Source organism: Pleurodeles waltl, chromosome 7 (genome assembly GCF_031143425.1).
Source record: "Pleurodeles waltl isolate 20211129_DDA chromosome 7, aPleWal1.hap1.20221129, whole genome shotgun sequence".
NCBI lineage: Eukaryota > Metazoa > Chordata > Amphibia > Caudata > Salamandridae > Pleurodeles > Pleurodeles waltl.
The window spans coordinates 731,642,121-731,654,412 of record NC_090446.1 but is presented as its reverse complement, the minus strand read 5'-3'; the positions used below and the strand labels follow the sequence as shown (position 1 = coordinate 731,654,412).

General features: G+C 42.2%; 1 protein-coding gene across 1 annotated transcript in view; it reads left to right on the top strand.

Annotated features, from left to right (window-relative positions):
* Positions 1–12,292, top strand: part of VDAC1 (voltage dependent anion channel 1) — a 116,102-nt gene that overhangs the window by 34,327 nt on the left and 69,483 nt on the right. The window contains exon 2 of the mRNA XM_069199201.1: positions 11,007–11,076. Coding sequence (XP_069055302.1) covers positions 11,010–11,076 — 67 coding nt within the window. The 5' untranslated portion in view covers positions 11,007–11,009. The remainder of the gene's footprint in view (positions 1–11,006; positions 11,077–12,292) is intronic.

The following is a 12,292-nucleotide window of genomic DNA, read 5'->3' as shown; positions in this document are numbered from 1 at the left end:
AAAAGCTCTGATCAGGAAAATGCTAATTTCTCACTCTGAGAATTCCTTGTGTCAGACAGATACTTCGCTCAGTTAACATTTCTACATTTAAGCTTGTTCTCTTTATTTGGAGCACAGAATCCTCCAGTGAAACAAGATCTCTGGCTCTATCAGACATAGACCTGCACAAAGCTGGATATCTTCTTCTCTTCCTGAGTACCCACTGAAACTGATTTTGTTGTTTTGGAGCAGTTCCAGATGAGAAAACCTGCTTCTTCAGCACAGTGAACTTCTGCCTTGGGTGAATTGGCTTGGGTGGTTGGTCCTGGAAATCCTGAGCTGTGGAAGTACAAAAAGTTTCAAAGTCCCAACTCTTTAGATGTTAGGAGAATTAGAGTTAAAGCCAAGAATCCCAGAGCCTTACAAACGCACTCTGGGTCAAGACTCACTCCAGTAGGGGCAACTAGGTGGGTCCAAATCCAGTTGCTGCAGATAAGTTGTCACTGTAGGGAAAAGGACACTTGCAACTTGAGTCTGTAGTCACACAGGACGTCAGACAACTGACCCTTGAAGTTCACTTCATTGCCCTGGATATAAGTTGGGAGCAAGTCCAGCTCTTAGGGTTACCTCACAGGTCTCAAAAGGCAGATGTAATTCTTCAGTTCTTCAACTGAGAGTCCAGAGAGTGTTCTGAGGAGAGTGCCTTGGGGTGACACATTTAGGTTAGTACCAGCTAGTGGATGGGGTGATTCCTGCCTCCTCCCTAAATAGTGTGATAAACTTTCCCAGGGGCAACCCTACTCACTTTTGAAGCATTTCCTGCTTACCCATCCAGAAATAATCCTGCATTGCTCTCTGTCCCCAAAATGAAAAATGCCAGAGCCTGTATGCCCATCCATAGGTGTGGCCAAGGAAATAAGCAGTCCATTCCTCACTGTTCACTAGAAACTGATTCTAAGGGAGCTAGCTCTCCTTCCACTGGGGTTGGTGCCAGCCTGACTAGGGTAACTAAGGGTTGCCTTCTCCAGGTGGCACCTTTCCTTTGCTTGTGAAAGGACGGGCATCTTTACAAGTTAATGAAGTTCTTAAGTCCATCCTAATCAGTCTTCTTGCAAGGGAAAGAAAAACAACTCCTCACATCCAGGCCTGTTTTGGGAACCTCCTGGGAAGCTGTTGGAGAGCTAATGCAAATTAGCTCTCAGGAGCTTCCAAAACAGGGGAACGACAACTTTCTGAACTTTAATTTTCCTAAATATTTATTAAAAGCCCAACTTCACCATTGAATTGGGATTTTAATTGTTATTAACAATAGTGGTTTAACTATTTTTCTAGCAGGTTCCAAACCCAAGATGCAGAATTAATATTTTAATCTGTTCTCTAGTTTTCCTTATAGGACAGCTGGAGACCTTCCACAGAGTAAATAGTCTTTGGGACCTTGACACTCCAGAAATTTGGTAACATTATATTTCTACATGTCCCACTTTTAAATAACTTTAACCCTGCCTTGTGCGACAAGGTCTACATAGGGCTTCCCTGTTAATATTTAAAAGGGAGTTTTCCCTGACAGGTCAGACTGCAGGTTCAGAAGCAGTCATACTACTCTGGTAGATTCAAGCCATATTTTCTCCGACACACTAGTAGATGACACAATAATGGCTGCAGTCCACAGGTGACATTCACTTTCCATGCCATGTGTGTGTTTTGGCACCATATTCTATGACCTCATAGAAAAGTTAAATATGCTAATAAATGGTTATCCAAATCTACCACATTTTAGGGGTCACTACACATGTATTGGTGCCTGATTAGCAGTATCCCAGTGCATAGAGACAAACAAAAAACAGCATCAGTCCAGAAAAAACAGGGGTGTGTGCTTCAAAACGGGTACTTTCTCACATTCAAGATATAATGAGCTAATTTATAGAACACGACGAAATGCTGTTGGGATGAGTGCAGTCCCTTCCAGCCACACACTACATTGTGCTAGTCAGTCAAAATAGCTTTTTAACTCTCCAACCAATCTTGTAAACTAAACTTGTGAAAAGATTGCTGAAATAAAAATGCCTGTATTTATTATTTTTTAGTTTTGATACTTCCATGCCTGAAGTCTGCTGCACCAGCTTTCGTGTTTTTAGTTCTTAAATCGAAGGGCGTAACGAACACCCACATGGTTGTGCAGTCTTCTACATATGAAGGTGTCCTCTCAGCTACTCTGTCTAGGGTGTGTGTCTCTCGGTAGGAGTCCGCATAGTGCAGCCTGCTCTGAGCTGACGGACTGACTCAGAAGTGAAAAGAAACAAAATAATAGCTTGTGTTTATCTTTCACTCTAAGCCTGGCAGGCTTAAAAGAAGGTGCTCCCCCCCCCCCTCAAAAGGCACCACAAAACATATTGTGGCAGACGTTAGGTTGCCACCTTTCCAAAAGAAAGTATGGCCATCTGTTCACACTTTAATATTTTGCAATGGCCCCAACATAATTCTAAAGTAGAACTTTATATGAATTCATCTATATCCATTTTATTTTTATTTTTATGACTTTGTTTATTTACATTGTTAATCAGGGGTCAGAAGGGTAGCTGTAGAACACATATGTGTTTTCTTCTTACTTTACCTGTCTATGTACTGATAAGTGGGAAAAATACCAACCTGATTGTATTAATTGTTCTCCCGGCCAGGACATTACAGTACCTCTTGCTCATATAAAACCGGTTAGGTGGCAATCCTAACATAACCAGGGCTCTGCTCTGAGGTAGTGGAGGGTACAAAATATAGCTAGAGCGTTGAGTGAGTGGTGAAAGATTTGAAGGGGTTATTGCACATGTGTGATTGTAGTGGGTGAGTGCTAAGGAAGAAGACCCCCTCCTGCAAAATACTCTCCTCTAATACCAGCCTTTTTTTCTCAGTGACTAACACAGTTGCGTTGTGCACAGGTATCTTGTTTCGTTAACAGCCTGCTGCCAGTGGACAGGGATAGCATTTATGCAGGCCTGGTGTAATCTGCAAATGCAATAAACCAAGGGGATGTGTTGTGTGAGGATGTCATTTATTTCAATCCGCTCATGTGCATAGAAAAGGTAACAGCACCTCTTATAATGAATGGGAACCCATCAAAATGTTTTTTAAATTTGAACCAAAACAGCAATTAACAATGCTTGCTTGGGCCATCACATATATATGCACTTTTTCTCTACGGGTTTTTATTATATGCACTAAAACACTAGTCAGGCTATTTGTAGTGACCTTAGAAGTGAATTTTAGTAGGGGTACACATTAGGCCACAGTTAAACTGGTGGGGGTACTTTATGAGATAAAGTGTCCCCTGCTGTACATATTAAGGATAGTGTAAGTCAATGAGGAGTTATATGACCAAATGGTGGAACAGCCTAGTTCCTTTATAAGGATATGGAACTCTAAGATGACTTTCAACATTCTTATTATGTACTCCAGAGAGTTATATATTCCTTATAATAAATGCTCTTGCCATCTCCTTTCCCACAAACCACTTAAAGTCTTGGTGTGTAGCTCTGTCATAAGAAAGAGGAAGCATGTTTGTAAACATGAATAATAAAAATAGATTATCTAGTGCAAAATTAAACACATCTATAAAACTTGCATTTATTGCAAAAATATTTTAGAATTGCTTTAAAACAAGCCAGAGTCCCACATACTATATAGATATCAGTGGTGTTTAATTAGCCCGCGCAGTGTGTAGGTGCCTGAGCTCCTGGGGACCCCCTCAGCACAGTACATGGACTGGGTCTTGGACCAGTTAGTTTAATACCCTTGTGCATGCAGTCACACACCCCGCACTGACCGGCACTGTGCACGGGTGGCAGGCCACTGTCCTGAGAGCTCATGACTGGGTCAGAGGGCCCCGCTATGTACTTTGCAGGGGGGCCCTCAAGTTTTGTTACACCACTGCTTAAATCCTCCCTCCCCCTTATAAGAAGAGGAACTTTAGCCCCAGAACCATTTAAGGGTAATCAATGGTGCAGCCACTCTTACGATAACCAAGAGTGCCCTCAGATGACTGAACAGACCAATTTACATCTTCTACTGGCTGAAGGGCTATCAAAGCCAGACAATGGCCCCAGTCTCCTTGCACCCTAATACATCTGTTTTTAAAATATGCTTATCACTGCGTGGTTAACTAATGAAGGTCATGCTGATCAAGAGAGACTCTTTATCACTCTTTATCACACTTCTCCAAACAGGGGTGTGGAATTCTTATAGCCCGATGCCCTGTACATATTGTTTGGGGTCAAGGAAAACACATTTTCATGTTTATTTTGTCCTTCAGATAAGTAGGCCCAACTCAATACAACAGAAACCCTTTGGCTACCAGTTTACAGTAACACATTATGAAGAAGGGAAGGGAATTGTCTGCAGTTGAGGTAATATTTGTGTCCATATGGTCGAACTTCTGTTAATGGTTCACTAATGCAAAGCCTTTATTATTAGGGTGGGGCGCTAAATCAAGTTGCAAGGTCAGCCTGCACTACTGACAGTGGTTTTAGTAGATGTGTACACACACATTTGCAAAGTTAAAGAATATGAAGCTACATATAATGTTCCCAGGAGGCTCTCTGATTAGATGCAAATATGTTCAGAAGCTTGAAAGCGTGCGGCACGCTTCCTTGCTTTCAAAATAAAATGTTCACAGAAAATACCACTAGGGGGAAAAACTGTTTTGCTAAATTAACATTAAATTTTAGATACTATTTCTTTGAAACATCATTTAGTAAAATGTGTTGATGCATTCTAGTCTTTCAAAAAAAAATTCATAATGGAAAATCAGTACAACCAGTTTCAACAAGATTATGGGAAACCTGAACATAAAAAGCATTGGCAAATCCAATAGGTTGGATATTGTGGGCAGTCGTTTGGTTTTGTCAGTGCATATCTTGTTTTGACATGGATTTTGTAAAACGTTACTGTTGTGGGAGCTGTTGAGCCCTCACTGTTGTAACAAACATTGGCAAAATGTTTCTAGTCTCAGAAAGCACACACTGCCACAGTAGTTCCTGGCACTGAACAAAACTACTTTGTGTGCAGTTACGCTTCTCTTGAAAGCTCAGATTACTATCACTCACCTTGAAGAAAGCTAGATTAATATCACTCACCTTGAAGAAAGCTAACACGATGGATAGAGAGAGATATTTTTTAATAAAAACAAACTTGTATTATAATATTTTCCCTGGCTTAATCAGAGAGGCTATTATCAGAGCTCCTATATAATGAGATTGCTTCCATAAGTTGTCGTTGCACTACATAGCACCAAAGGGACAAGTAGATTTTTTTTACAGGACAAGTAGATTTATAAAGCAACTTGTCACATGGACAGGTAGATATTTTATTAAATTCCACACTCCTGTCCAAAGTCCTGCTGTGGGTGAAAGTTGCCATTCTTGCCAGTACTGGTCATGTGCTTACACAGAGTTGAAAAAGATCCACTGCCCTAAACCTTTTGGGTAAAAGGACAGGGAGAAGGTTTGCCACAGACCCCTCTTAGTGCTGACTAGCATCTACTGTCAATCTATTGGTCTTTTCCCAAAACAAGCCTGTTACCCAAAGGACATTTCTACTGGATAAGATCGGCATTACCAGCTGCCAACCCTGGGTATCTGTAACCAAGCCTGTACCATTCACCTGTATCTCACAGGTATTCAGAATTGAACCAATTCTTGGAATATTTTTGTTTTACTATCTACATTCTCTTCGGAGATCTGTAATTCAGCCAATGTCAAAAGCAACCCAGGCCAGCTGCCATTGCCCTTGGTGTTCATCACCCAGCAGTCGTACTGTTACTTGTGCTCACCACAGCTTCCCTTGGCCACTTTTTTCCTGGATATCTTCAGTCCAGTTAATTCTGCATGTTTTGGCACCCTTTGGCCACTGCCATCTCCGCAGTATACTGTTGTACAAAAGAACATCCTACTTTTCTTCTGGTCGAAATTCCCTATCACCTGCTAATGTGGGATTCTTTGGGGCACCCACAGCGGCATACTATTGGAGATTGTTGACACTTGCATATTAAGCTAAGCCAGAGGTCTGCCTTAGCACTAAGAGCTTAAGCACGAGCCAAGTCATCGATCGCTGTGGCATGTAAAATGTACAAAGCAAAACACAAATGATGGACGGAATGCGGAACCAATCAAACATTCACCCCCAGTCACAGATCTGGGTTTAATCCATTGTTCTTTTGCTCACCATGCCATCCCAGTTTGGACCCAGCCATATGCAAATCAGTCTTGACCCTTTTCCTCATGGGAACAGTCCAGCCTGAACTGCCAGGCCAGGTCCTTCCTGGACCGGAAACAAGCATCCTGGGACCGGTTTCAGGGTTTCACCCTTCATCAGCCAGGCTAGCTTGAATCCAGTGGCAGAGGGAGCCCGGGACCCACGTCTGGGCATACCCGGCGCACTTATGGCGGCAATAGCAAAGCAAAACACAAATGATGGGCGGAATTCGGAACCAATCAAACAGTCACCCCCAGTCACAGATCTGGGTTTAATCCATCGTTCTTTTGCTCACCATGCCACCCCAGTTTGGACCCAGCCATATGCAAATCAGTCTTGACCCTGTTCCTCATGGGAACAGTCCAGCCGGAACTGCCAGGCCAGGTCCTTTCTGGACTGTAAACAAGCATCCTGGGACCGGTTTCAGGGTTTCACCCTTCATCAGCCAGGCTAGCTTGAATCCAGTGGCATAGTGAGCCCGGGACCCACGTCTGGGAATACCCGGCGCACTTATGGCATATTAAAATGTACGACAGCTACCATGTAATAAAAAGTGATAGTAACTCTTTCAAATAATAAATAAGTTGTTTCTTCAGCCTTTGTTTCTGTTAAGTATATTAGATTATGTTACTACAATGAGTGATATTTATTAAATGTAAATGTTGAAGCGAAAAAGTGATCAATTGTCTTGTCATTGGTGTAAGGGGGGTAAAGGGTAATTTCCGAACAGCCAATCATTTGACCTGCGACAAACTTTATTCATGCTTTTCTCGTCCACTTCAATTCACCAAGCGAATCCAGACGACTCTACTAGAGGCAGATTTGATTTTTACTGGAACTGGTTAAACAAGTGTATCATCTGTGCAGTAAACCCCTGTTTCTCATATTTACAGTATGCTGCTGAGTCTCCAGGTATCATCCCGTTTATGCCTTCCGTGTTGTTATTGTCTGTTCTTCTGAGCATAGTTCAGCTAAGTGGTATATCAGTTGTGTGTTCAATTGGCTTGACCCTCGTGGACCTGGTGGGATTGATTTTGCATTAGTAAGCATGGCTCCTTATTGGTGTTAATATTGCATCATTCTCGTATGAAAGCCATCCATCCATCTATCCGTCCGTTTGTCTGTCCCAGTTATCAGCTTATGGCTGTAGAGCACGCTATGACTCTCAGTGGACCCTCAGTGTGCCTCTGCGGTGCAGTGGCCTACTTCTTGCCCCGACCCCATGAAAACGAGAACCATGGTTTGTCGGGACAACCGGGAAAACCAAAGCTGCAGGCTTCAATTCGAATGCTTGGCATTGTGAAGCAGAGGCATGCCAACCGAAGCAGTCTCGCCTCATTTCTTTTTTTCTTTTTTTTTTGCAGTGTAAAGGTCAGTTTCTACAGTTGGTTTCTCAAGGAGCCTCGACAGCAAAGGTGTATTTAAAAAAAGAAGTTTAATGCACTTGGCTTATCATAATTTGAAGTCGCTGTTCTGTTAACGCTGTAATCACACCGGTGGCTCGAGCCAAATAAATCGGGTACTTACTTGACACATTCACAAACGTTTCTACCCACCCCTTTTCTGGTTAAATCCAACTGTCGGAGCAACATTCTTTTTAATTTCCGCACATACCAGTTTGTTCTTGCATGAAACATGAAAAGACAACTTGGAGATCTGCCTAATGCGTAAAATGTTTCGTGGGGTGTGCCCATGGTTTGGAGAGGACAGGGCGTTTTCCTGTTTCTAAGTACACTGAACCTCTTTGTTAAAAGTCACGCCCCGACGTTTAGAGCGCACAAACGCCAGTTTAAAATGACCAGGACTTAAAAGGACTCGTCTCTGTTTTGAACAGCATGGTGTTGTGCCCGAAACAAAATATTCCATGTGGTCGTAGCAGAAAGATGGATGTCTCCACACTCGAGACCACTGGCTCCATCTGCTTTTGTACTGCACCCACCCAGTTAACTGAGCGCATGCTTCTGCACGGCGAGCCGCTCACACCGCTCAAAAAACCGTCCCAGCAAACACTCTACCCCAGGACTCGACCGCATTGACTCGGTTCCTGATCTAACAGAATGAGCTGGGCTGTCTTGTCAAATCACGAGCCTGCTGGCGCCACGAACACAGAAGGTCTTTTGTGATTTGCATCCAGCTACCTTGGCGTGACAAATCTGCAAGTCCTAATTGGGCCCTCTCGAAGGGACCAGTGCGCGAGTAACACTTTGTGGTCCAGGCCTTCGTGTAGGTTTGTACCCAGTTGACGGCGTCTCTTGTTTTTCAACTTTGAACTACTTTAGTGAATTAAGCATCAGGTGCAAATCCAATTTTCATGCAAATAGTTGAAAGGGGTAGTTTTGCTGCCAAATAACACTTTTTTATGCTTCAAACCTGTCAGTCCTATAAAGAATACTGTTTCACCTGTATTTATAGATCGATATTTGCCTTTTGTACGAAAATTGATGAGTTGATAGCGAGTTGGAAAGCAGTAGAGCATCGGCAGGGTGGAACAGGCAGAGTTGAAAAGGCTGTGGCACTTTCCATTCACAGATAGCTTTACGGCCGAGACACCCCTCGTCTTGAACCCCACCAGGTGCGGGTGGGGAAGGTCCCAAGTACTCTGAGTGAGCGAGGGCTGGGGAGAGCGAGTTTGTACATGTGCCTCGAAAAGACACTGAGAATGAATGAGCTACTGTGAGTAGGAAACTGCACACCGGTCTCGTGGAAATGTGGAGAAGGTCAAAGGTCGGGTTTTTACTCAAATGAGACATCATGGTGGCGACCAAAGTTAAGTGGTTGGAAGTTGACAGATGTGGATGTTATGACACCTTTGTCATCTTCTAAACTCACTAAAGATGACAAAGGAGCACCCGAAGACAGATAAGAGGGCGTGGCCCGTTAGTACTCGGAGCAGTAAACATAAATCAGCGGTCCCCCTCTTTCCAATGACACCTTAATTTGTTGTTGTTTATAGCTGTAATAAATAGAGTTTCAGCAAGTTGAAAAGCTTGCTGTGTCTGGGTAAACATTAATTGCTTAGAAAAATAATTTAGAATATACTGCTGGGTACCGCTGGGGGGAAAAAAACTATATTTGCTAATTTGCTCAAGTTCATCAGTCGTTTATCAGAGTAAAAATATATATTTATTGATAGTTTTTTTTAAGCAACTCGTAATCATAATTACAGTTTTTCTCCAAACATAATAATGTTCCCATATTGTAATTGTGCCGCCAAAGGTAATGGCGATATTACCCACAATGCGTTTCGGGCGTAAGCCCTTCCTCGGGGGAAAATGTTGCAATTGCTTGTGAACGCGTTAGCACGCATTGAAAACGCCGTTTAGGGTTACCCAATGTAACCGAAAACAAAAAAAGTGTGTCGTTCACTACACATTGTTGGGATGCTCTGCATAACCGCTGGACTCGTGTGTCAGTGCACTTTGGACTGATAAATCGTATTGCATTTACGGTTTTAATACATTCATGAAAATAGATGTAAACACACTGTAAAAAGAAGTTAGTCTATTAATAACACTTTATATTAATTCTGCTTGCCCCAAAATCTGCTCACTGAATGGAATTGGCCCAAAATACTGTAGCCGCATTTTAATGTAGTGTTTTGAAATTAATACAATTTCTTTGATTCGGAACGATTTTTGGACTGAGATACCTATCAATTTTAATGAACATATTAGTCTACGAGCAAAAATCTTCTCTTCATAAGTGTCCATCAGAAATAAAAACTGAGTTTGTGAAATTATGATTTTCCTTACACTCTTTAAACTTGTGGCAAAACATTGCAAACTTCCATTTTCCCTACTATCCAAACATAGGATGAATATACATGCAACTTCAATGTTCCCGAGGGATGAGGCGAAGGACCAGGTTATGAGGGACTGACAGACAATTTTTAAATGGTCGAGACCAGTAGGGTGCGCTCATGGTACAGGCAACAAGGAAAAGTCCCATTCTCAGGTATAATCAATTGCTAACTCCATTTTCAGTCTTCCCCATCCTAATGAGCAAATGGGAATCCTGCTTAGAAAACAGGAGCACATTTGATCCTCCTTATCAAAGAGCCCCATTCGGATTCTCAGTCCTTTTCTAGACAGGCCCTCATCATACACACATTAATGTCTTGTACGCTGCGATTAAAAATCACACATATTCAGACCCACTACATGAGAGCGTCAGAGCAGGGATGCACACTTCAGAGCCATAAAGGAGAACTTTTTGTGCCAACACAGTGTGACTAACAAAAAAAGAATTGCCAATGGGAAAGTAACGTATGAGATTATGCTTTCATCTGTTTATGGTTTAACATGTTAGATGGAATTACGTTTTATAACCCTTCCTGGTTTTGTTCATGTAATTTAAAACAAATGTTAACTTTACTTTTGATTATTATGCAGTCACTTCACAATACAACCGACTATTGGACTGTTAATATTCTACTTCTGTTCATAATATCTAAATGGCTTTACTTTTTATTGAATTTCAAAAAGGCATTAACAGTTTTGCAGTTGATTAGTTTTAATTCTCTTGTTAGTCTGTTACGAGTTTAATAAAAGGATTTCCAACAAAAAAATCACATTCGTAATACGGTAGGAACATGTTAGCACTAAATTTATGATTATTTCCTCTAAAAGTATCATTGACAGCATTACAATATTTGTATTCCAGATTTCTTGTTTCACGCTTATTTAAAAAAAGTATGATATTGAATAACACTTCAAGTGTGCAGGTTTCTTGTTCAGGAAGAAATCTTTTCTGACGTAAATGTTTTATTTTTTTTCTTCTTTTGGCAGACAATGGCCGTCCCTCCGACCTATGTTGACCTAGGAAAAGCTGCCAGAGATGTTTTCACAAAAGGATATGGTATTTTTTTTTTACTTTTTCAAAACTCTGTTTCTTGTATGGAGGAGGGTGGGAAACTATTTGTTGGCGCTGTTCTGTACTAGTGAAGGGTGTTACTGAATGACAAGATCCCAGTTTACTTGATCAAAAATGTTTGTTTTCCGCGAGGGAAAATCTGAGGTTGTTTTACAACACTAATGGTGCCATCCCTCTTTTCCAAGCTAAAATTCTGCAGCTGTCTCCCAGTGTCTTTAGAAACTGGTGGCTCTCCACTCCTTTTTGCTCACCCCTTCAAAGATGGACACCATAAATTACCTTTCCTCATCTGCCCCATGGCCTGCTCCTTCCCTGTGATCCTGCCATCACCTTGACACTCTCCCTCTCTCCTATGAATGTATGGGTTCAGTGTGATTCCAGCATGTGACTGAAGTCGTTCATTATTTACCTCACAGCAGATACAATCTACCTCTTCAATATCCCAAAAATATGCCGTAGTTCCATCCATGTGGTTACAGCTCTGGTTATGACCAGACTAGACTATTCTAACAACGTGCTAACTTCTCTAGTATGTATTCACTCTCTTAAACAAAACCCATGACCTTTGAGATCTGCTCACACGGAACAAATCTCGCCTAAACCAGGCAGAGTGGCTGTAACTTAGACACATGATACAGCAGTGGTTCCCAGCCTGTGGGCCGGGGACCCCTGGGGGCCCGCGAAGCCTCTTTAGGGGGTCCGCAGCTGCTTAAAAAATGTAATAATATTAGGTCCCAGCTATCAGTATTGACTCAGTGGTGGTCCCCCGGTTCCAATAATGATTCAGTGGGGGTCCCCGGGCTCCAGTATTGATAAAATGGGGGTCCACAGAAGTGAAAAGGTTGGGAACCATTGTGATACAGTACATGCTGCTCACCCTACTACTGAAAAAACAACAAGGTGATGGATGAAATGCTTGAATTAATCTCTGCCAGTGGCGATCGCTCGAGCTGCAACCCAGTTCATCGTTTCTTTTTTTTTTTTTTACCCACCATGCCACCCCAGTTTGCACCCAGCCATATGCAAATAAGTCTTGACCCTGCTTCCCTTGGAAACCGTTCAGCCTGAACTGCCAGGCCAGGTCCTCTCTGGACTGGGAACAGGCATCTAGGACCGGTTTTGGTGTATCGGTGTCTGGATTATTTACATATGGAGCAGGATCTAAACTGATTTGCATATGGATGGGTTCAAACTGGAATGG